General features: G+C 40.2%; 1 protein-coding gene across 2 annotated transcripts in view; it reads left to right on the forward strand.

Moving 5' to 3' along the window:
* Positions 1-11,816: 11,816 nt before the first annotated feature.
* NS1 (Class II aminoacyl-tRNA and biotin synthetases superfamily protein) overlaps positions 11,817-26,123 on the forward strand; it is a 37,929-nt gene continuing 23,622 nt past the window's right edge. Inside the window, exons 1-11 of one of the 2 annotated variants that reach the window (XM_087676448.1) lie at positions 11,817-12,399; positions 19,431-19,499; positions 19,585-19,713; positions 20,072-20,179; positions 20,951-21,088; positions 21,453-21,533; positions 21,935-22,012; positions 22,120-22,188; positions 22,365-22,439; positions 22,952-23,035; positions 24,584-24,670. In XM_087676448.1, the coding sequence (XP_087532574.1) occupies positions 11,851-12,399; positions 19,431-19,499; positions 19,585-19,713; positions 20,072-20,179; positions 20,951-21,088; positions 21,453-21,533; positions 21,935-22,012; positions 22,120-22,188; positions 22,365-22,439; positions 22,952-23,035; positions 24,584-24,670 (1,467 nt within the window). In that variant the 5' untranslated portion in view covers positions 11,817-11,850. The remainder of the gene's footprint in view (positions 12,400-19,430; positions 19,500-19,584; positions 19,714-20,071; positions 20,180-20,950; positions 21,089-21,452; positions 21,534-21,934; positions 22,013-22,119; positions 22,189-22,364; positions 22,440-22,951; positions 23,036-24,583; positions 24,671-26,123) is intronic. The other variant, XM_087676449.1, reaches the window with a different exon arrangement.

Consider the following 26,123-nt stretch of genomic DNA (forward strand, 5'->3'; position numbering starts at 1 on the left):
TGAAAGAAGTGATTGTGATTTTTGGTCCAACGTCCAACTCTGCCACTCTATTGATGTTCAAGAAAATTTTTGGTCTGATGTCCAACTCCGCCTCGTTCGACATACGTGACAGAGTCGTCGAACGTCCATCCACTTAGCCACTCCACCTTGTTCGATGCGTGTGACCATTTTTCCACTGGACAAGAACTGACCATTCTCGCCACCAAGTGGAGGGCATACAGACCTTCCTACAACCGTTGGACACCTCGGTCAACACCTCTAGGGATGTGATCGAGGTGCTACCTCCTCCCGCAAGGACTCCCCCTTCTCTTACTGCTCCTTTGATGATGAGCCCTGCTCCGATCAATCATTGCCCTTCCCCTCAACCTTTCATGAACGAATATCTATTGCCGACTAGAATCAATAAAAAAAGATTATCTACCATGAATGCAAAAAATGCCAGCCCGTTGCCAACAAGTAAGGGTCCCAAGGCTAAAGACTCCAACTCTAAAAATAACAATAATTAACGATAGACAAGCTCAAGATAATTAACTTCAACTGTAAAGGGCTTACTGACCCCAATTAGGCCCAAGTCATCAAGACTTGGCTCTTTCAGGGCAATATCAAACTAAATGTAGTCTGCCTTCAAGAAATGAAGATGGCCGGTCCCCATCTTGCTAAAAATCTAGAGATTCTTTTACGCCAAATTTTTTTGAAAACTATTTTCACACTACAAGATACAGGTCTTATACCGACATTTAAAGCGACGAAAATGTTCATATAGAAATTTACCCCCGTCATCGTAAAAAACGTCGGTATTAGTGATACCATAGAACAGTCAGTATTAGCATCGCTATTTGCATCGGTATCAGCGTCGCATTACTAATCATGATATGATTTGGACTATTGTAGATCGGTTTAGCAAACAAGCATATTTCATTCCATGGAACAGAAGAAAACATTAACTATATCTCAAGCTGCTCAATTGTTTTTGAAAACTATTTTCATACTATAAGATACAGGCCTTATACCAACGTTTAAAGCGACGAAAATGTTCATAAAGAAATTTGGCCTCGTCATCACAAAAAAGATTGGTATTGGCGACACCATAGAACAATCGGTATCAGTGTCGTTATTTGCGTTGCTATTAGAACACGCAAATAGCGATGCTGATAACGATGCTTTGCGATGCTAATAGCGATACGTGTAGTAAAATTGCGATGCTAATAGCAACGATAACAGGGAAGGAAAAAAATTGTGACTATGTGTATAATGCTCGTGTAAATAAAGGCAAAGTGTACTTGAATCATAATACTGATACATGAAATAAATACATGATTGTGTAATGAAAGCGACCAGTACAATCATGGCAAGATACTACTACTACATAGAAAATGCCTACACAAATCACGTGACAAAAAAAGAAGAGTATGTGACTTCCAGGGATCCAAGGGTGAGCTATGATCCTCGCCATCCGAAACCTCATTCCGCCGCAAAGGAGCATTAAATGGACTCTACAAAAAAAGAAACAATTACACATCAATCCACCATACAATAATGCATTTTAATTAAACTTAGTAACTACGGACAAGAAAGATGAGTGACTTACAGGGTTGCCACATCCATACAATCGGTCAACCAATACAGTGAGATTGTGTCTCTCTGCATATCGAGTCTCTAGGTCAGTGGAATCATGATTTGTAATGGAGTGCTGCAAAGAAAACAAAATACAATTGTTAGAAACACGATTGTCAGTATAAGGGATATTGCAAAAAAATAAGCAAGCATAACAAAAGAAAAACTTACAAAGTCCTCCAGATATGTCATGTGGCCGCCACTCCCAAGATGATGGACCACTCCGGCCTCCAGTCGTGTCCTTGCCGTCTCGCACTGATGTCTCCAACGTCCTGGAGAATCTATAGCCTCCTCCTTGAGTCAGCGCTAGTTGTCCACGTCTAGCCACTCGAGCTTTAAGACCCCACTCTTAAGTGTCGTGCGTGTGTCCAATCGTCTGTGTGACATGTACGCATACATGCACTCCATCATCCAGCCCATGGAAAACCTATATGTTGCGGTTGGTACTGGAAACTCCTCATGCAAGGATGCTACTATGTAGTTCTTGCTCCCCTCCGGTATGTTCTTCCAATGATCCAAGACATTGTGCCAAAAAATTTGTTGACACAACTCTCTCATAGAGCCATCACTCTTCTCCCCTCATCATTCATGATGATGGCTCATGTTCTATCATCTACAATGTATCCATACCCCTCTTGGGTATGCCTAAGATATGTCCTCTCCCACCTACGACCACGCTCCTGGGCATATCCAAGAGACCCTTGTACATTTGGTGTACCTACGGGGGTAGTATCTCTTGGAGTAGCACCCATAGGGGTGCCACCTGCGGAGAATGGCTGAGCAAAAGCTGGAGTGATTGGAGTAGACATCCCCACAGGTGTGACAAATCCTACGGGTGACACAACTCTAGCAGAACGACAAGACGGAGACACTGTGTCGGTACCTCCACAACAACCACTTGAGCCACGCTCTCTCGAACCGCCATGAGAGCGAGGAGTAGCACCTGTATCCCAAGCCAATCGCGAGCTCACTACATCTGATGCCAGGAGGCATATTCCACGGTGAATTCCGTGAGGTTTTACGGTGGATTCCGTAAACTTTGATGACCGGGGCTCATACACAAAGTGGATTCTTTGTGCGAGAAGTTGATGGGGACACCTGTCCTTTTCGGGCATTTCATTAATTTAGTGTGTACATGGGTGATTCCATAGCGGGTGATTCCGCAAAATACATATTAAATTAATAAACGTTTATGAGTTTTGAGTGCACACTCGTAATAAATTAAGGTTAGGATTTATTTCTAACCAGTTGATTTATTTATGTAGCTAAAGACTGTTAGGTATTCACTTTTGTTGGTTTAATTGTATTATTTTACTAACGATTGTGAATGCTTTAGTTGATGTGTAGAGATAGCAGTAGTGGCGGGGGAAAGCATTGGAGTCTAGCGAGTATTCAACCTATGGATTATATTTTGATAGGCGCCACGCCTATATTTTGTCATGTCTATTGAGGCATCGATTATTTATCATTATTTTGTATGCGCCTATGCGCACGGATATGTTATTTCTATTTGGGGCATTGTGTTGGGCGTGCCAGACTCTATGGGCACCGTCCATTAGCTTTATTCCTAATTTTGTAAAAGCAAACTCAAAAGCAAAAAGCTTGTCATATTTTTGTAAATTGGGCTATTATTGAGCATGAAGATGGAAATATACATAAAATACATGCTTTGTGAAGCGCTCACACAAGGCATGGGGGGAGATTGAACCCAATTGGTCTCTTGCTCTTGTCGTTCATGCTTTTTAATTATAATTTGTGCAAAAAGGTAGAGTTCATTGTTCTTGGGGACCTTCCGGGATTCACTACGTGAGCATACAGCGACCGATCTGCGCACCAACATCCAGGTCTCTGCAACATCCCCCTGAACCACTCCCTCCTTCTGGTCCAAGTCTGGAGCATCAACCTCGTCTGCTGGAAACTAAAGCATCAGAGTGCACCGAAATAGATCTAATAGAATGACCTGATGGTGTCTGAGACAGCTCCTGGTCCGCCATACCTCTGAATCGAGCCATCTGATCTGGAGACATACGGGCGAAGATCTCTTGTAGCTCCTTGTTGCTCATTCCTTGACTCATCGCGATGATCTAAATATCTAGAAATGTCATCTGCACAGACAAAAATTGATGTTAAGACAGAAAAAGAGTCAATGTGGCTCCATGTACGTGAATCCACTGATTGGCTCAGGCACTCCATCCATCACACGCCATGAACTCTTTTAACTGGCCGCAAAGGGTGCACTCCTCCTTGGGATGAGACGTCACCTCCCTGGATAGAAAATTTAACAACCACACCCAATGTTTTTGTATATGGTATTCAATTAGCTTGCGAATACAATGAATGATTGATATACACTTTTCTTACCATTTGCTCAAAATTTGAGATCGCCTGATCAATGATCTCTGATTGAAACTTGTCAAAGCATCATACGTGTTCTATAGACAATCGACGTTTTCTTCTAATTGCTAGCTTATATTGAGAGCAATGATATGGGACACACTGATTAAGATACGCCTCGCAATCTTGAATATCACGACATTCATCGTTTTCCATTTGGTCTACATTACAATAAACAATTTGTTCTTGTTATCTTTTTTTTTTCTTTCTTAAATTATTTGAGAATGGATTTCTTCTCTTGTAACTCAACAAAATTAACGTATGTAAAGTCTCCACCCACACATAAATTAACATATGTCAAAGTGTTTCCCGTCTCGTGGTATTGTACGAGACCTCGCCATGACTACTACTACTACAAACAAGAAAAGAAGTTAAAAAACAAGATCTTACCCTCTCTTTGTTTTTTATCCATTCATTCTCTTCTCTCCTTCCATCTCTCTCGCTTTTTCTCTTCCTCTCCCTCTCTCATTTCCTTTAACAAAACATTTCTCTCTCTCTACTACCAATTTCCTTTAACAAAACATCTCTCTCTCTTTACCACTACCGTTACCGCTACCGCTACCACTATAATAAACAATAAAAGAAGAAAAAACAACAACAACAGCAACTACTACTACTACTACTACAAACAAGAAAATAAGAAAAAACTACTACTACTATTGCTGCTGCTGTTGCTACTACTACTACAAACAAGAAAACTAAACAACAATAAACAAGAAAAGAAAAAAAACTACTACTACTACAACAACAACAACAATAAAGAAAACTACTACTACTACTACTACCACCACCACCACCACAATAACAAACCACTACCACTACCACTACAATAAACAAGAAAAGAAGAAGAAGAATTTTTTTTTAAAAAAAAACAACAACTACCACTACAACAATAACAACAAACAAGAAAACTAATACTACTACCACCACCACATTAACAAACCACTACCACTACAATAAATAAGAAAATAAGAAAAAACAACAACAACAACTACTACTACTAGTACTACTACTACAACAAACAAGAAAAGAAGAAAAAACTACTACTACAATAACAAACAAGAAAACTAAACAACAATAAACAAGAAAAGAAAAAAACTACTACAACAACAACCAAGAAAACTACTACTACTACTACTACAACCACGACTACGACGACTACAACTACCACAGCAACAACAAACAAGAAAATAGGAAATTAAACAACAACTACTACCACTACCACTACCACTACCGCTACCGCTACCACTACTACTACTACTACTACGACTACCACGACAACAACAAACAAGAAAATAAGAAATTAAACAACAACAACTACCACTACCACTACTACAACTACCACAACAACAACAAACAATAAAAAAAGCAAAGAAGAAATAAAACAACAATAACAATAACAACAACCTCTCCCTTCCTCTCTCTCTCCCTCCCTCCCTCCCTCTCCTTCTCTTTCTATATTATGTTTAATGTTTTCTCCCTCTCTCTCTCATTCATTATTTCCTTTTCTCTCTTTCTCTCCCTCTCAATCTCTCTCAATACACATAATTTTTAACAAAAACAAGCAAAAAAAAATGAGAAGAAAAAAAACAAAGCAAGAGGGAACAATGCACTCACCGCAAAGGCCTAAGGATGGATTCGGTGGCTCCTCTTCGCCCTCCGTACACTTCCTCATCTTCTTTGCAAATGGCGGCGGCGGCGGTGAGAAGCTTTCATTCTCCCTCTTTCTCTCCCTCTCCCTCTCCCTCTCAAATGAAAGATGGAGGTTGCTCTCTCTTTCGTTCGTTCACGCACAATCACGTGCTTAGGTTTCAACCCGCGTTTTTTCATCTAAGTACCGTCGCTATTTGCGTTAGCGATGCTGCTAATTTACATCGAAAACCATCGTCGCTATACACCTTTATTTTTATAGTGTCATTAATAATATATTTTGCCAAAAGTTATTGTTTCTGACTGTGATTCTAGATTTTGCAATAATTTTTGGACTACTTTGCTTGCTAATTTAGGTATAAAGATTGGTTTTTCATTTGTATTTCATTCTGAAACAAATAGGCAAACAGGAGCTACAAACAGTACAATTTTGGATCTTTTGTATGCATACACAATTTCAAAACCACAGACATGGGATACACACTTACATTTGCTTTAGTTTGCATACAATAACACACCACATACAGCTACACAAAAAGCACCATTTGAAATCATTTATGGATATAGATTTCCTACACCTGTTACCTCATTGTCGAACAAAGTTCAAGCTGCTGATGATATTGCCAATATGCATGCTACTATTTTTACTCAAGTTAAAGACATGATTGCCAAAGCCCAACAATCATATACAAAACATGTTAACAAGAAAAGAAAAGCTATGAGTTTCAAAGTTGACGATTATCTTTGGTTACTCATTGAAAAGAGAATATTACAAAGTGTTGAGAAACACCATGTTGTAAAGTTAGCTCCTAGATTTTATGGACCCTTCAAAATCATTCACAAAATCAATGACAATGCTTTTAAATTAGAATTACCCCAACACTGGAAAATCCATAATATTTTCATTATCAGTTTGTTACGACCTTTTAAAGGCCAACTACTTGTACACCCTGTATATGAAAACCCTCCTTTGTTGGAAGAAGAAATAGAAATCCTTGAACCCAAAACTATTCTAGACATTGATTTCATGACCATTAGAACTCGCCGTAGATATTCTAGATATTTGGTAAAGTTTAAAAATCATCAAGTTGAAGAGGCCCAATGGATGCACACTCGTGACCTAAGTGCTTACCCCTCACTGCTCGCTCCACATTGAGCTAATAGCAATTGAGGACAATTACTATCCCACCCCGGGGGTATGATGCCAGGAGACATATTCCACAGTGGATTCCGTGAGGTTTTGCAGTGGATTTTGTAAAACTATATTTATTTTCCAGGGCTTGTACACAAGGTGGATTCCTTGTGCGAGAAGTTGACGGGGACGCTTGTCCTTTTCGTGCGTCACGTTAATTTAACGTGCAAGTGGGTGATTTCAAAGCGGGTGATTTCACAAAATACATATTTAAATTAATGGATGTTTATGAGATTAGAGTGCGCACTCATATTAAATTAAGGTTAGGACAAAGTTCCAACCTATTTATTTATTTTGTAGCTGAAGAGACTGCTAGGTATTCACTTTTGTCGGTTTTATTTTATTGTTTTCTAACAATTGTGAATGCTTTAGTTGATGTGTAGAGCAGGCGGTGGTGGCGTTGGGAAGGACTAGGTGATAGCGTGTATTCAAGTTACCTAGAAGAAATTATCATTTTTAATGGGCATGCATCTTATCATTAAAGATGTGGCGCTAATATTTATTTAGGTGTGCTTATTTATTGAGGTGCTTTATATATATTTGTTATTTTGTACACGCATGGATGCACGATATAAATATTCATTATTGGACATTGTATTTGGGCACAACCCGACTCTTGGACCGCCCAACCACTTTATTCTTTATTTGGACAAAAGCAAGCACAAAAGCGAAAGCATGCTAATTGTAAAAATTGGGTTATTTTTTAGCTTTGAGATGAATAAATTTATAAATACATGCCTTGTGGAGTGCTCACACAAGGCATGGGGGGAGATTGTACCCAATTGGTCTTTTTGCCTCATGTCGTGTAAGACTATTCTCTTGATTTTTGAGCTTAAAGTAGAGTTCTTTGTTCTTGGGAACCTTCTGGCGCTCGTTATGTACGCATCCAGCATCTGATTTGCACACCAGTGTAACTGTTCCATTTCGATCATTTGTGTTGTACGAAATTCAATGTCCTCCATATCAAGGCCATAGAGGCATTATTTCTATTTTACACACATTGGTTGAAGATTTTTACTGGCCACAGATGGAATCTGATGTTTCTAACTTTGTATCTGAATGTTTAATTTGTCAAAGAGTTAAGCGACACCATGGTAAGTAATATGGTTTGTTAATGCCTTTACCAATTCCAGAACGACCATGGGAACATATTTCAATAGATTTTATTACTGGTTTGCCTAACACCCAAGCCAATTGTGATATGATTTGGACTAGTTTAGCAAACAAGAATCCAACATCTGATTTGCGCACCAATACTTCTGATACAATGCATGAGGAGACCCTATGCGTGTAGGTAATCAATAGGAAGTTGAAGACCCGACAAACAAAGCTCGAATAGTCCTGAATCCATGCTCTGATACGAGTTGAAAGGTGAAAAGGATGAAAGCTTGCTTGGAAGAGCTATGGCAAGAGAGCAAGAGCAAGAAAGAGAGAGAGAGAGACCAAATGGGAACTCCAACGGTCTCAATGTGTGACCGGGCCTTCCTTTATTCAAACTATCACCAAAAGAATAAATAATAAAGTGACCGTGATGGGTGCTTGCCACCTATAGTGTATAGTGGCGAGTACTGTTAGTGTAGTAATACATAGGTAACTAGGTGGAGGCACCTTTACCCCTAACATACCCAAACCACATCACAAACCATAGTAATGTCAGATCATAAACCAGTGATCTCTTCCTTCTCACAGACCCAAACATATTCAAAGGCCATAATGTTCGTAAGGGAATCAAAACCGTATGGTCTAATCATTTTCCAGCAACAGGCGGCCCAACCTAGGCAGCTGCCATCAAAGAAAGCCAAAAACTCCTTAGTAGGGCAAAACAAACACAAACAAGGGTAAAGCAAGAGCGACGAGCAAATTTGTATTTGGAAATCTCCTTCATAGAAGATAGAATAACTAAAGGGAAACCTCACCTTCATGATTTGTTTCTCTATAGAATACTAGCCCTTAGACAGGAAGAGGCCTTAGAAGCTAAAATTTTACATCTTTTTTTTAGAGATTGGTGATCAGACCACACGGATAAACCAGCTAAGGTAAATTTCAGTATCATGAAGGCCAAGCAAGCCAAAGAGTCCCATGCTCGAAAAACCTAATGGCATCTTTGCCTTAGACTAAGCAGAAAACCTAACAGTCACCATTATCCATTTTTTCGACCTTTTTGGGAGAACAAACAAACCTACATTAGAGCAAACAGCCTCCAAAGCCATGATTTCTCAATACAGAAAAAGAGTTATCCCACCCGAATTAACTCCAATTTTGGATATGGACCTTTCAATGGTTGAGATAGCAGTCTTGATTGATTCCTTAGCTAAGGGGAAATCCCCAGGCCTTGATGGGCTTCCCAACGAATTCTTTCAAGAATTCAAAAACCTTTTGGTCAACCCCCTTATGGAGGTATGGGTTGAAGTAGTCCATTATGGGGGCAATCAATTTACTGTTGTCCCTAGGTAAGTTGGGCAGAGGGAGCAGAGAGGACTTGGTGTTAAAGCCTTGCCAGATTCTTTTCCAATCTTGAATGAATAAGCATCGGGTTAAAGCCTTGCCAAATTCTTTTGTAGTCTTGAATGAACCTTAAGTTGTTGTTGTTCAGCCTGTATTGCCTTTTGAGCTCATCTGGATCCCTCCAGGTCCTATTGTCTTTGTCCCAAATGTGCAACCAGATTTTGATTCCTTTCATGTTAAGTTTGGAGGCTATCCCATACTGATGAGGATCAATTGGGGAAAGAGTGAGGGGCGCCAGCATGCCAGGAAGTAGATACAGGTAGGAATTAGGATGTGCTTGAGAATAACGCTGCGTGAAGCAATTCCTTGTGGGAAACCTTTTCATCTTTCTAGCTTAGAATGGATTTTGTTCAATACCCATTGCCATCTTTGTTTTAGTGTTGCTCCAAAGCCCATAAGGATACTTAATAACTGAAAAACCTCTCCTTCCTGGATTATTTGGTAACCGGCATCCAGGATCCATTGAGAAGGGGCCTGGATAAGAGTTCTGACTTCTGTTTTGGTATGGTTGATTTTGGAGCCTGAGGCTAAATAAAATATGTCCATGCACTTCCAAAAGGTAAGGATGGACTTTGCATCATTATTGAGTGTGGCATTAGTGTCATCTGCAAATAGGTTAAGTATCATTTCTTTTTTATTAGGTAGTTTGATGCACCTGATTTTACCCTATAGACTAAAGTGCTCTAAGAGCCAACCTAATCCATCTATAGCTATGGCAAAGAGAAGAGGTGTTAGAGGGCATCCTTGCCAGATGAACATGTGCAAATGGAATGACTCCGTTAGTACGCCATTGACTGAGATGGATGTGGTAGCATTCCCATGCAAAATAGAGACAAAATTGTCATTTTTACTGCCTAATCCCATGTCTACTAAGGATTGTAGTGTATAATCCCACTCCAACCTATCATAGGTCTTATCGAAATCTATCTTGAGAAACACAAAGTCATGATGTTGTTTCTTTGCATATTCCATCCCCTCCCACAAATTGATGATAGCATCCAGTATGTAGCGGCCCTTAACAAAACCTTTTTGCTCCTTTCGTATCCAAGCTTGTAGATGGTGCACCAGTCTCCTTGCCAAGGCCTTGGCGTAGACCTTGTACGTGGAGTTGAGACAAGTTATGGGCCGCCAGTTGCTCACTACTCCTTAGCTCCCTTCTTATGAACTACTCCTTAGCTCCCTTCTTATGATAGGGCCTCAATCAGAGATGGCTTCTTAACTGGAATAACTGTTAATGGGCATATTGTTTTCAACAAATATGGACCCCCTACCTCCCCTTGAAGATCTATCATCTGCTATGGCTCATACTCCTTAAGGCAGTTTGGACCCAAGCCCAAGTTAGAGTAGAACGTATCGGGATAGGCAATGGCCTTGGTCCACAGTGTAAGAGGGATAAAGAAACCATCATGCACCTTTTTATTTTATGCCTAGGTAATAGGTGTTATGTCAATTGGTTACAAGAGTTTGTCTCCCCTGGCCATCCATATAAATTGACATGGAAAGAAATCCCCTTGGGTGAAGCAAACGGCCTCTCCCCCTCCTTATGGACCTTAATACGCGGAATGTTTCTATGGTCCATATGGCTTGTTCGTAATGAAAAAGTATTTAATGGTAAAGATGTTGATTGGCTCCCTTAACTTAAAGCGGATCTTTACTGGCAGGTTCAAAGAAATGCTTGGAAATTAGCGACGCATGACGTGAAGACCTCCATCAAATGTTCGGGTACCAGATGCTTGAAAGAGGAAATAGAAGCTAAAATCAAGAAGGAGATTGCTGAACTGTCCCATAGCATTATAAATACTACAATGATAAGGGACTACACCATCAGGATTCCAGCCGATGTCTTCTCTACCTTACCTGATTGGGGTTCATCATCAACAATTTCTTGGGCTACTGGGAACCCCTCGGCAATGGATAACACGATGGGTCAAATGACTAATAACCCTCATGCCACCATACCCAATAGCCCCCATGACAACCCTCTCTCTTCATCACTTCTGAACCAACCTGTGCAGCGGCAAATGTATAAGTTTTTGGCAAAGGTGTACTCACTGTAGCCTTGTAAGTCATGCTTTTGGTTGATAGGGGTAGGATCCCCAATTGTACATACTTACCTTACTTACCTTTTTAATACATTACATGTCTTCATAAAAAAAAGAAAAAGAAACATACCTTTGAACCCTAATGAGAAATGCTGAAGAATGTAGGCATAGAACACCTACCATGATTTGACTATTAAAAAATATTGATATAAGTCATGTAAAAAGAAATTTATAATAGGAAACTGTTCAATGCTAGACGAAACTCTATTGTCGCTTTTAACCCATGTAATAGTTTTCACTTTTTTCCCCCAATACAACTACTCTTTCTCTCTCCCCACCAAAACAAAAAAAATCGGTTTTACAAAATATAACAATTCCTCGCATAATAATATATAAAGAAATTGTTTTCTCGGCTCAGTGCCGCGATCGACCACCTGATCTTCGAGAGAGGCCATGGCTGGAGTGAGCTCGGCCGCAGCTTCAGCCCAGGCATGCCGTGCTTCACATGCGGGGCCAGCGCGCTCTTTCCTCAGCTCCTTCTTCGGGTCTCCCTCGCACGTGCGGTCCTCGATCATTCCATCCGCCTCACACATTGCCTCCTTCGCAACAGACGCTTGCCAGACCTCCTCTCATCATCACCATCATCATCATCGGACAGCCTCCGGACTGCCCTTCCCTCCCCCGCACCTCTGCACGCTTGCCTGCTCGAGTGGTCAGGTCAGGCCCCATTGTACGAACACTAGATTGGCAGAGGCTGACACTAATGCGAGCACAGAAGACTCGTCATCATCATCATCTTCTGTGTCTGCTTTTGATTCTTCGTCTTCGTCTTCGTCTTCTGTATCTCCCTTCTCCCTTCCAGTCGGCACCTTCAAGAAGAGGCTCACCATAAGGGATATCAAGGGAGGCCCCGACGAGGGGCTCGATCGAATTGGAGACTCCCTCACTGCCCGTGGTTGGGTTCGTACATGCCGCATACAGAAAACTCACGCATTTCTGGAGGTAGCACGATTTACCTGATCATTTCTCGTTAAATATTGATCCATGTCTTGTATAATTTTGGCTTTCTGCAAAGGATTGATCCATGACTTCTCTTTGAAGTGCTGTTAGCAATTATCATAAGATATCTACAACGTCCTCAACAGATGTTTTAAAACTGAGCAAATAGCTCTGCATAAGAGATTGGTGGCAATGCCTGAATCTCGGTCAGAGTCAGAAAACATGTTGCCTCGTGTGGTTTGGCCTGTGGCAAGGCCTGATAGTGCAAGTGGCTATGGTGGGCATTGCCAAAGAATGTTCATCTCTGAGGATGCCCTCATTGCAAGGGCTGTGGGCTTATACAACCCAACCTCCTGCAGACTTGTCGAGAAAAGCTCTCCTGAGTCCTATGGCATCATCCTTAACCCGAATATTGGCCGGTGAACACAACCTTGTCGCCTAATTGAAAAGTAGAATAGATGGAAAAAAGATTAAACCTCAGATATGAAACATAAAGGACCTCAGACAGCGACCTTTTCCTTGCTGGTTTGGATTCTGAAAGTAGAGGTATGGTGCCAACTCGTGAACTGGAACTGTAGACTCGTCACCAACAGTGATGGAGCATCCTGTAATGAATCCCTTTGTAGACTAGTAAGTGGCTCTCCTATCAACAAACCAAGGTTCTAGCTATGAAGATGCCAAAGCTGTTGAGCAAAATAATCCTCACATGCATTAAACAAATAATTACTGTACATTAACACTTAATTTTGGTCTTCATTAACAGCCCCAAAAAGGCTTTGTCTCTATTTTTTGATACTTATAACACACGGAACGACAAATTCACCAAAATCTCCTATACATAGGGCATATTGTGGGCTTTCATTACTCCCCCGCTCACTCTCATTCAGAGCAGATCATTCCTCTTCATCTTTCCCTCTCCTTCAGTTGCCCATGGGCTGATCTCAACCTGGCGGCCAGTTCCACAACCTGGTGACTTTATTCTAGCTGATGGGCCAGATTTGCCACCTCCACACCTTGCGTTTTGTTGGACAGGAGCATTTGCAGCAGCTGACATCCTCCTCCATTGAGGGCTGGCTGTATTTCATACTGATTCATGCTGCCCAGCATCTTTAGGCTTCTTCAACTGTCATCTACACCTGCAGCTTCTGCGGTTGCTGTCAGCAGGTCCGATCATCCATTATGATGTATGTTTTGCACTGCTGCTCTAGAGCCATTCCAGCCAGTTGGCCACCTTCCAGCAGCTGCCTCTGTCTTAGTGCTTGCCATACACACTTTGTGGCCCGCAAATCCTATTATTTCTTTACATGCTATCAAAGCAGAGGTGCTCCAAGAACAAACGATCCTTATCCTTTGAGAAGTTGTATAAAGGTTGCAGGAAGCAACAACACTCTTAGATTTCAAATTCTTCTTCATTCCATTGTGTCATTTGGGAGATATGTTATCTCTTTCTCCCTCCCACCCTCTCACCCTTCCATTTGAGGTTGGACAAATTGGTACCATGGTGTCTCCAAAGGTAGAAGCACAAGCACTGGGTGCACCTACTGTAGCAAGAATAGTTATCACTTCACTGAAGACTATCATCAAATTGACCTTTGCTCTCCACCCCAATCGAGCGTATGCATCTACCACTCTACTTTGGGTGACATAGATTGTTCTACACTAGCTATTATAACTCTATGCTCAAGGCAACAAGACATATGATACATAGTAAGCCCTTGTGAGCAAAAGGAGGCTCAAAGACCTCACAAGGTGTTGAGCCCTCAACAAGTTATGAAGGTTTCCCTCACCTACTTTCATGTTCAGTGGTTTCCATGATCCTTGGCTTCACAATTTGCTTCTTTAAGAGACAGTGGTTGTTCACCACTACCTTTGACAGTGTAGTCCACTCCTTTGAGAGATAGTGGTTGTTTGCCATTACCCTTGGGTTTGGAGTCAACTCTATTGAGATGCAGTGGCTATTTGCCACCACCTTCGACTCCACAATCCACTGCATTGAGGGACAAAGGTTGTCACCTAGCTGTGGCTCCAGAGGAGCTGCATATTCCCACTCCCTCTTATGACTCCATAGACATCGACTCCAATAAGGGCATTGAGGAGATCATTTGTGATACTCCGCCCTCCCTCTCTTTTTGAGTGGGACTGAAGCTACTTTCTTCAGTCATTCCTCCTTCATCAAGCACTTCGGAGGCCGTGATTCATGAGTTTTTGGATTCCCTATCTTGTTGGGAAGGGGCTTCAAAGGGGGATTATTTTTCTTTGGTTTTAGAAGGTTACTTGAAACTAGCCTTCCTAGCGGAGAAGGATGTTAATACCCTGATTTACTAGTAAATACAGCCAGCAATAAATGAATGAATGAACCAAAAACACTTTACATATTAAAGAAGGCCCTAAATGGGTGCCTCTTGTGGTATTCTTTAATCTTTATTCTAGAAGTTTGATTGTACAATGCAGAGATGCTGAAGCTTCGAGAGATTGGAGGGCTAAACTGAGAACTCAGAATTCATCCGAGTTTCTTCAGCCAAGAACTTAGAATATATCTGAGTTCCTCTAGCTGAAATTTCCCCAATTCCTAAGCAAATAAAAGCACAATTTCTATCAATTTTGGAACAACTTACTATCTAGATTAATCCTCTTTTGGCTTCTTGTTTTTTAATGCATAGGGAGCCAAATTGAGTCTTCAACAGTTGCATGTAAGTCACCCTTGCTGTAGACGATCAAATCTCTTCAAATTTGTTGTCAAACTTCAGAATTGCAGCAACGATCCTTCATGCATGATATGCAAACCCTAATTCCTGCTGAAATTGGGTCTAAAATTAGCAATCTCAGTGAAACTACATTTGCCACACACTTTCCTCACCCTTGATTTGCATTGTTTGAAGATGAAACATGGATATAAGGTTTGTCCATTTCATATGCTTCTTAGACAGCTTAGTTTGAGCAAGAAAGCATCTCAATGTTTGATGAATAGCCTACACAATGAAACCAGCCCCTAGAAAATAATGTTTCTAAGCTGATAAAGCATGAATTATAGCAAGAAATTCGTGCTCATAAACTTGCAAGTTTTTTTGAGCACCATGCAAAACTTGACTTTCATAGGCCACTACATGGTCGTCTTGCATTAGGATTGCCCCTATGCTCTTGCCACTTGTATCATAGTGAACCACAAAAGATTTTTCTGAGATCCAACAACACTAACACTACATCCGAAGTCAATTTTTCTTTCAGCTTTTTAAATGCTGGAATTTCCACCTTAGTCCATGTAAATGACACGCCCCTTTTTTGTAATGCATGTAGTGTTGATGCTATTTCAGCAAAAATTGGGAATAAATCCCATGTAATATGAACATAAACCCAATAAATTTTGAATCTTGTGCACATTCTTTAATGGGGGCCAAGTGCATATAGCTTCAAATTTTGCAAGATCCAAGCATGTTCTTCTTGAGTTCATTAAAGACAATGGTCAAATGCTCACTGTGCCCTATCATGTCGTCAAAGCATGTATCCATGAAAGCTCCATATGTTTAGAAGATCCTGTCTATTATCCCATCAAATGTGGTTGGAGCATTCATAAAGCTCAATTGCATCACCAAGAACTCATGTAGGCCACATGAAGTATGAAGTCCTGCTTATCTACATCCTTAGGCCTCATGCGTATTTGATGGTATCCACTTTTCAAGTTAGTGCAACTAAATATAGATGAACCTCGCAATTTGCCTATCATAATTGATTCTAGGAATAAAAAAATGACTCTTAATCATGATATTGTTCAAGGTGCGAGAATCTATGCACATTTGCCACGAAAAGTTCTTTTGCACAAGCAATATGGGAGAGCAATATATGTTGATCATAGCAACCAAAAAACCCATTTTTGCCCTAACAAAATGTGAAACAATGAAATATGCGAAATGTTTTGTTTTCTTTCGCGAAATGGGATTACAAAAAGAAATTGGTTTTTGGGAAATAGACATTACTTTCAAGGTTATGTAAAATGAGCACAGGTGGTTGGTTTTCTTTTTCAGCTCTTGTTTTTCCACACCCTTCTTGTGCACACCATCATCTTCTCATCCTCGTGCATCTTCTCCTCCTCCCGTATCTCTTCTTGTTCCACCTCTTCCTCTTTTTTCTCCATCTCCATCTCCATCTCCATCTCCATCTCATCTCTTCTCTTCCTCCTCCTCCTCCACACACTCCTCCTGTTCGCATTGGCATCTTCATGCTACACATTTTCTCAATTTTCTTCTAGAGAAGGGTGGTATCCTTTGGCTGGATTTCATCTTTAGCAGACAACATCAGCATTGGTTTGTTTGCTACCGTCGGATCCATTGAAGTCTTTTGGAGCCTTCTTCGGAGGATGTTGGTGTGAAGAAATACCCTAACGCAGAAACATAAATGAAAGTGTACGACAAAGCATAAACACAAAAGAACATAGTTAGGGTTAGGGTAACTCAGAGACAATGAGCACAGAGGAATCTGAATGAATGACTAATAATTGAATATACAAATGCTAATGTAGCAAACAAACTGCGGAGTAATGAAACTTGTACCCCAAACTTTCGTGACTTGAGGATCAACGTAGAGGTGCTGAGCAGGAGAGTGTGTCATACTCTTGATGGATCTCGAAACGCAGCAAAGCAGCCTCCAAAGATGTTTGGTAGTAGCAAACGCAGTAGTAGATGCCAGATCTGTGATGGACAGAGTAGTGAAATGTAACAGTAAAATGCCACAGTAAAATGCATCAATAAATGCAATAGTAAAATGCCACAATAGAACGCAATAGTAAATTGCTGCAATAAAATGGCAATAGTGAAATGCCTTAGTAAAATGGCAGCAGTAAAACATCGTAGTCAACGCAGGAAGTGGCATAGGCTGTGAGGTAGAGGTTGGAAACATGCGTCGGATGGGTGAAGAAAGCTTGGGATAGCTTTGCCTAAGATGTCTTCCGCGAATAGGGTGTGGACATTGAAGTTCTAGCACCTAAAACTTGCAAAAACGAGATTGAGGCTGAATGGAGGGTAGCTTGTCTACTTATAGAAAGTTTCAGGACCTTGTAGTGCGAATTGTTTTAAAACTCTCTTGAACCGCACACCAATTTAGGATTTTCATTAACTAAGCATCTTTGGGGTTGTTTAGGTGGCTAATTCAGCATGCAATGCTTATGTTAGTTCAACAGTTGGCATTGTTATGGTTTCCTCTTTTGGAAGCTATTCCCCCTGTGTTGTTTCATCCTCACTCTTTCTTTGGCCTTTAGCCACACCCAAGATCAAAGATAGGTTATTGGCAGTCATGTCATTTCTTGTCTCTGTTTGTGTCCATTTCTTGGTTGTGAGTCTTAGTTTGAGTCAGACAAGGACATTTAGAACTTTGAGATTGGTCATATCTAATAGTCCTTTCATCTGTAGCATGTTTGTTGGAGGCAATATATGGGAACGTTGATCAGATCTACTTATTTGTTGTCCCATGTGCCCTTTTGGTAGCACTATCCATGTTCTTTCTCTTGTTTTAGTAACTTTTCATGAATTGTCAAACAAGTTGCGGAGTCCAGTAGGGTAATTTGGTACAAATGTTGTTTCTTGTTGGTTTGGGAGTCTTGAGATTTGCAGGAGAATTTGGATTGAGGATCATGATACAATCTTCCCATTAGGATTTGAATAATTGTTTACTTGGTCATTTGACAGGTCAATTCCTTGATAAATTATTGATAATTAAGTTTAAGAGTTGCACACTTTTGTTGATAAATCATTGATTATTAAAGTTTAAGAGTTACACACTTTTGTTGCTTTGAGAGAGGAGTATCGCATGGCTAAGATTGGCGAACTTAAATAGCTATGAAAATCCTTTCTAGCAAGACAATTCTCAGTGGTTGGATGGTGGGTGTGAAGATATGCTAGGGTTTGCACTGAGGAAACATAGCATGTATAACCAAGACTGAAACACAAAGACTCAGATAGAGACAAGCAAAACTTAGACCCTAAATGCAAAATGCAAAACTCAACTCAAACACAAAGACAAACAGAGAGAGAAGAAACTTTGAAGTGAATGAATGCTGTAAATGAATGTAAGGGTGTATAGAATGCCAAAGGGTGAATAATGAAGGGTAACGGGCTGGTCACCAAAACACGGCAGTTGGAGGTTGAAATTTGGTAAATGCAGTAGTGTACCACGAGAGAAGGCTGAAAACTGGTCACTCGAGGCAGAGGATTGTCAGGTGACAATAGGAGAAGTGTGTCCTGATGTAGTTGGCTTGTTGGACAGCAAAAACGCAAGTATTGCAGTAGTCGCCTGGTGGGAGAGATGGCAGTAGCCTGTCGCCTAGCACCAAATGCTGATAATGCAGGCTGATTAGGTGCTATGATGATGTAGCAGATGGAGACCTCCAAACAACAGAGCGATGGTTGAAAATAGACCGCCTAGGATTGGATAGGGATGGGCCGAGTCGGTGATGGCTGGACAGCAGATGTTAGGTGGTTGATGGCTGAAATCTGCATGGTAGAGTGAGAAACCTGCACAAAAGGATGAGGCTGAATGGTGTGCAGCCCGTCTATTTATAGACGTGGAAGGGTGCCCCAAAAATTAGGGTTTTGGGGGACCATTGAAACTCTCTCAAACCACGCATCAATTTTGCGTTTTTCATTAATTAAGCGTGTTTCGGGGTTGTTTAAAGATGCTAATCAGCTGTAAAGCATGTTTTAACTCAACAGTGGGGTCTTTTGTTTGCTGTGTTGCTTGCATGGATAATTCTTAGTGAAGTATGCTTTTTGTGCAGATGTTGAAGGTACTGTTGGTACTTGTCTAAGTTGACTTGTTAAATGCTCTTAAAACAGAAAGTGCAGACTTTTGAATTTAGTGTTGGGGCCATACTTTACTCTGTTCTTGCTTTAAACTTTCCTGTTTAATTTTCAAACAAGTGGCAGGGGTGTTATGATCATCCAGCATGAGAGTGTTTTTTGCCTTGCTAGTTTGGGATGCTAAGATTTTTTGACTTGAGCATCTTGCCATAAAAATTGAATTATCTGTTGACTTGCTGCATTTGACAGGTCAATGATGGTTCATGCCTTTCAAATCTGCAGTGTGTTGTGGGCTCTGAATTGGAAGGTTATGACTTGGTAGATTGTTTAGCACTTAATAACTTAATTTCCCCCTCTTGGTTCTTCGAATTGCATAATCATTGTAACTTTCCAAATCATTTAGTTCTTTCATGTTGCACAGATAGGGTCTGGTGAAATTTCAACTGGAGCTTCTGTTGCTGTTGAGGGTATAGTGGTGGAGAGCAAAGGTGCAAAGCAAAAGGTTGAGTTAAAGGCCACAAAGCTGCAACTGGTAAATGAGCAAATTGTTGACTCTATGGTCGCTCTTTTAGTTCTATTCAGTGCCTGTAAATTACCCATTTCTCGTAATGGCTAGTCAATATGTCAACTTAAACCATCCCCATGGTCTGTCTGTTAACATTTACCATGATGCAACTTTTATGTGCATTCATACTTCTAAGTTATCAATTTGTTTGTCTATGGCCTTTAAAACAAATTGGCCATAAGATGCTGATTTATCCAAGTTTGAGATAAAACAAGGACACTTGTAGTCTCAACAATAACCTCAGCATACACTCCCATGGAATCGCTAGTAGCTAGTCTAGTTTTGACAAAAACACCATATGACCATTGTGCTTGCTGTGCCACAGATTGGCAGCAGTGATGCTGCTTCATATCCAGTACAGAAAAAGAAACTCAGTAGAGAGTATCTGCGAACTATAGCACATATGCGGCCTCGAACAAATACATTTGGTGCTGTAAGTTTTCACTTAACGCCTGTCGATTAACTAGATATTCTGTTGTTGTACACAATTATGGCCTGTGTCATATAAGTTGTTTCAATGAGTTGTTGCTGTTGTTTTAAGCATTGTAGAAGCCATATTGTGAAAATGTGATCATGATGGCTAATGCACTCCCAGATGTCTTGGCGAAAGCAGAGCTTCATTAAAGTGGTTGTGATTGGGGTACTATTATTCTGATTGTTTCTGCTGACAGTGGTATGTTGAATTTCTCTTTTAAATGCATGGTGTATGATGTATTGTTGTTGAAAAGCTTTCACGAAGAAGAGCGACTCAGTGTTCCCCAGGTGTTTGCATCCCACAGGAATAATTGAAGACACAAGTTTGAAAGCAGCCTATGAAGAGGAGAATGCTCGTCTGAATTCGAATTGCATCAACTGTTCTGAAATGCATAATGCCTGTCTGCATTTATCTTCAACTCTAACTTAAGTAGGTGCTTGGCACACCTTTAAATCCTGAGCACCTGGTTGGGCTCTGGTTTTAACTTTTGCACGATACCTTCTAGATAGTTGCAACCTAACTAAAAACAGTGTGCATTTGACTTAAGTCTGGTTCTTTTTGGATAATATAACATTGGCCTGTATTAAGGTAGTATGAAGGTTGTTGGAAAGATCTTTATGGGGTTTGCTCCTCTCCCCCTCCCATTTGCCCTTCTCTCACTTCGGAATTTCAACAGAATGAAGATGATATGGAATTGAGTAGCACTGACACTGAATTAAATGGATGCAGGTTTCAAGGGTACGGAATGCGTTGGCTTTTGCTACTCATAAGTTCTTCCAAGAAAAGGGGTTTGTTTGGATAGCTAGTCCTATAATCACAGCATCTGACTGTGAAGGTGCGGGGGAACAGTTTTGTGTAACCACTCTGGTGAGCAATGTGCCTTTCAATAGCTGATCGTTTCTTTATTTTGTGGTTGATTATCTATGTTTTGTTTGCTTGTCTGTTTTTTCCCCTGTAATCAACTGGCTATCCTAGTGGTGAGCCATTTATTTTATTAGTCCACTGACTTGGGTTCAAATCTCCCTTTTCCTATACCTATACTAAATGACTGTGTGGAATGTAGGAGTTGAACCACTGAGCTACACCCCTTTTGGTCTATCTATCTACACACACACACACACACACAGTGTGTGGGGTTAGCAAGAACATGCATGTTAGATCAAGGTCTATAATGATAATTCATAATGCAATTAATTCAACCAGGTTCACGAATTGAATCTTTATTTTACAGGTTCCTAACACACACAAGGATCCAAAGACACCAGTCAAAACAATTCCAAGCACAGAAGATGGACTGGTTGATTGGTCACAGGTAATTATAATATCTATCCACAGCACACCAACCTGGCTAGTGGTGCTTCACAGCCTTGTTTAGTGGCACAAATTAGTCTTTTAGAATCCAGGATCTTGTTTGTTTTTCCATTTTCTATTGTTCTTCAGTTGTATGTTCATACATCCTCAATATTCAAATGCTGCTATATTCATTATGCCTTACAAGTTCATAAAGCTGTCAGATTTTTGTTTTAATGTAAAAGTAAGCAAATCCTTCACAAAGATATTTTATTAGAGCCTGCATAACCTCAGTTTGTTAATGATTTAGGATTTGAATTTTCAATGCTTCCATGGTGTAATTATAAAAGAGAGTATTATGATAATTATTACCCTAGATACCATGTAGTCTTTTTCAGTCTGATAGGCTTGCTTCCCATGCAGGATTTTTTTGGAAGACCAGCATTCCTAACAGTGTCCGGACAGCTGAATGCAGAAACGTATGCGACAGCGCTTTCTGATGTATGATATTCAATTTTATCTTTTGATTGTTTGGTGGTTTGTAGGAGAATACACATGAAAATAGTGTTGATTGTAAATGTTGTTAATTCATCTCCAGGTTTTGACAGGTATACACTTTTGGACCTACTTTTCGTGCAGAAAACTCACATACGTCCCGGCACCTTGCTGAGTTCTGGGTAAAGGGTGCTCCTAATTAATCCACTGACTGCTTGGCTAGTTATAAGGCATTTGAATTTACTTTTATCAAGTAAGTGAGGAGAAGTTTAATGCCCTTCATTACTGTGCTGATATGGTGCTATAGCTAAAAGAATTTATTTGCTGTCTTGTCCAATTTTGTGCGTTTGCTTTCCAGATGATAGAACCCGAGCTCGCTTTTGCAGATTTGAAAGATGACATGGCTTGTGCGTCCACTTATCTTCAGTATTTGGTAAGTTTCTTACTACTGATGTTAATTAAAGCATATTCAATTCTCACAAACTTCTTTTAGAAATATTCTGTTATTTAGGCATGCTTCTTGGATCCAGTGTGTCTGGACTAACATGTTGAAGCTAGCCAATCATATTTTGATTTAGGTTTCCATGTACTGATTTGTATTGACCAGTGGAAAAATAAACATGGGAGTTTTCTTTTTCAATTGTGGTGTCGACCTTTTGAATGGACAGGCTTTTTAAGGAGTGAAAACGTGGCCTGGCATGGCTGCTTATTTTGTACCTGCTTTTCATATGCCTATATGTGTCGAGCAATTATGATTGCTTTGAAAACTCTGTTATGGACCATGATTTCTTACTAAATGTTTCTCATGTGCAATAATTCCTAAATATTTACTACAATAAAGAAAAACAACACAACTATGGTGTTTAGCTTTTTAAAAATCAAGACTTTGAACTTTTTAGTTAATAATTTGTTGTAGTACAAAAAGTCTGTGTTTGGTTTGCACAGGTACGGCATGTGCTGGATAATTGTAAGGAGGACATGGAATTTTTCGACACATGGGTGGAAAAGGGAATTTTATCTCGTTTACATGTAGGTACTCTCCTTGTTCCATGTATTAATCCCACTGTCCTTATGAAACTGAATCATGCATGCTTATCATTTACGTGATCTAACTGTCCTCATGAAACTAAATTAGGCATGTTCGATTCCCTCCTCATTGCTCAAACTCAAAATAACTTCTGGAAAAACAAGCAAGCTATTGTAGCCAATCACATTGAGCTGTAGCATTGTCTTCAAAGAAATGGGGTGAATTGAATTTTCATTGACTTTATCTATTGTCTGATCATCAGAAGCTGAGAGACAGAAATGCCTCTAAATGTCACAGGACATCATTTGAGTAGGAGCACTCCTAATAATCATGCAGATAGTGACACTATTCCTAAGCCAGGGCATTGAAGTCCCTGTATATGAAGTCAAGCTGATTGATACTTATCTAAAAGATTACCTGTTCAAATGTACCCGAACCTTAATGGTGCCTTTGCAATTGGCCTAAGCTTGCACACTCATGACTTACACAATCCCTACGTAGATTGAAGAGCAGTTGAAAGGGTTCCAACTTTGTGGCTGTGATGGGTTTCATGGAATGTTAGAATTCACTGTAGTAGTTATTTTCCTTAAAGTGATACCTACATCTTACATAATTGAGATCCATGTTGGTGGAAGTTGGCATGGTGAGCAAGAAATCAATTTGAGCTGGAATTTGTATGGGCGGGGGACTACAGCCATTACATGCTACTCTGTTAGCTGGTTGTCTCTAAAGAAAAGATGGTGTATGAAAGATGGACGTGTAAGTGGTTGTGATATGAAAATAGATTGAAGTTTTAGGCTGAATAGGGTGGTGGTTGAATGGGAAATACCATTATGCTTGCTTCAACTTCTTTTAACCAGTATCAGAGCAGTAGAGGCTATGGAGTTCACCATGTTTCTCTCTCATCCATTCATGGGAAGGTTGAGCAATACCGCTTATGCTCAGTATTTGCAATGCAAGGAGACCATCATTGAACAGGGTTTCAGCGGTAAGATCAACATGATCAGGGAAATGCACAGCTAGTAGCAGCGTTCCCAGCTTATGCAGTCATCATTAGCCAACATTGACAATCATCACCAACCTAGTGCCTCACAAGAAAATTCTGACAGCCACATGTGCAGGCCCCAGGGAGAACTTATCTATAGCCACCCTGTCTCACACAAGAAAGCAAAAGCAAGCACACACCTTTCATGAACAAGAATCTTCTTGCTCATACTGTGCATTGGATTCATCACCTGCTTTCATCTTAAATTTCACAAAATGAATCTCTTGTACACCTTTGATTTGTAAGACATTTTTCATCATTAAACCACAGATCTCAAAGCACAGAATAGGCCTTGTTAAGATGTGTATATATAATGAGAGTAACGATCCTATTTAGTTTTCAATGGCTTAATTATCCTGAAGAGATTTGCACCTAAGTTCAAAATACTCATCCAAATTTCTTTTTTTGGTTTCATTCTTTGGCTAACTAAGCGTATATAAGCTGCTATAAAGAAGGAAAAATTAAAGTGCTTGCTTCTCATTTAGCCATGTGTTTCTTACTACAGAATGTGGCAGAAAAGGATTTCGTTCACATAACTTACACTGATGCAATAAGCCTTTTGGAAAAAGCGAAGCAGAAGTTTGAGTTCCCGGTATGTTGTGCTTCAGCTCACTTATAATTCTTTTCCTATTCTCCATAGGTGAAACGAGGGTCATCTTTTTACTCCTAATAAGCAGTTATTCAAGCGTGAGAATAGTGTGAATCTGAAAAATGGAGTACACTTAATATTGATTTATGACATATCGTGCTCATGAGATAGTTAAATGTAGATAGAACGTTGTTCATGGCTATTGACTGGTTCTGCAGTTGACTATACAGGATCTCTGCTTCTTCTCAACATAGTAGCAGTTGTTAAACCTGTTTTAAAAGGTTTGAGATATTCCAGTTATATAAAACAGTTCCTAGCCTCATCGGTGATATAAGATAATTTACAATTCAGGTTTTGAGACCAAACCCTAGGTAAGTTAGCGAAATCAGCCTTTCCTAGAGTTTCTTTCTAACGTTTTTGTTTTTGGGGAAACCTCTTGGCTAACGAAGATCACCTTGCCATAGGACTAGATTCGTCGGGAATGCATCCACCCGCTTCCCTCTATGGAAGTTCTTAGTTATCTAATTACCTACCACATTACGTGGAACATATAAGTATAGCTTTGTTAATTAAAATCCCTTTATGCACAGTTGTTCGTTTACGTAATTTACTCACGGACATACAATCAGAATCAAATAAATTCATTGATTATATTCCATAATGTGTGTTCTCCTGCCCATACAGGAGAAAAATTACAATTTCACGTGCTGCCTCATCCAGCGCATCTGCACGTCACATGCTGTCTCATCCGGTGCATTTGCATGTCACCAAGATCAAATCCACCTATAGCTAGCGTTCATAGGTGTCCCAAGTAGAACTTGGGCCATACAAGGGACTAAGTAGTTCCTAGGTGCGAAAAAGGATTTACTAGCCAGCGTCCCCTTGGCACCGTTCCACCTCCTACTTAATACAATCATTGTTGGGAGACCTCTCGCCATCGGAGCTGGTCCATGTTTCTGCGGCGGTAAAAACACATCCCCTCTTGATATGGGGATTCAGCACCTATCCTTAGGGGAGGTATAGGGCTTCTCAATCTTATCTGTTTCAATACTTAATTCAATCAGGATCTAATCTAGAAGATCACAAACAAGATTGATGTCTGCTGACTGAAGCTAAGTCTTCATGGCAGCTTTGACATGAAGGATCTTGGTGATGCAAATCACATTCTTGGTATGTGAATACTCAGAGATAGGTCAAAATGATTGCTCTATCTATCTCAGTAGGAGTATATCTTCAAAGTTTTGCAGCGTTTCAATATGGAGGGAGGGAAAACAATTGGGGTTCCATTGCCTCTATATGTGAAACTCAGTGCAGAGAAGACAACCCTACATTTGATGATGAGAAGGCTGAAATGGCCAAGATACCATATGCTTCAGCTGTATGCTATGGTTGCGACACGTCCTGACATTGCCTTTGTAGTGGGAGTGGTTAGCAGATACATGGCAAACCCTGGCAA

The sequence above is a fragment of the Lygodium microphyllum genome, chromosome 4 (assembly GCF_053477565.2).
Source record: "Lygodium microphyllum isolate KBCC chromosome 4, Lygodium_microphyllum_v1.1.10, whole genome shotgun sequence".
NCBI classification, from domain to species: domain Eukaryota; kingdom Viridiplantae; phylum Streptophyta; class Polypodiopsida; order Schizaeales; family Lygodiaceae; genus Lygodium; species Lygodium microphyllum.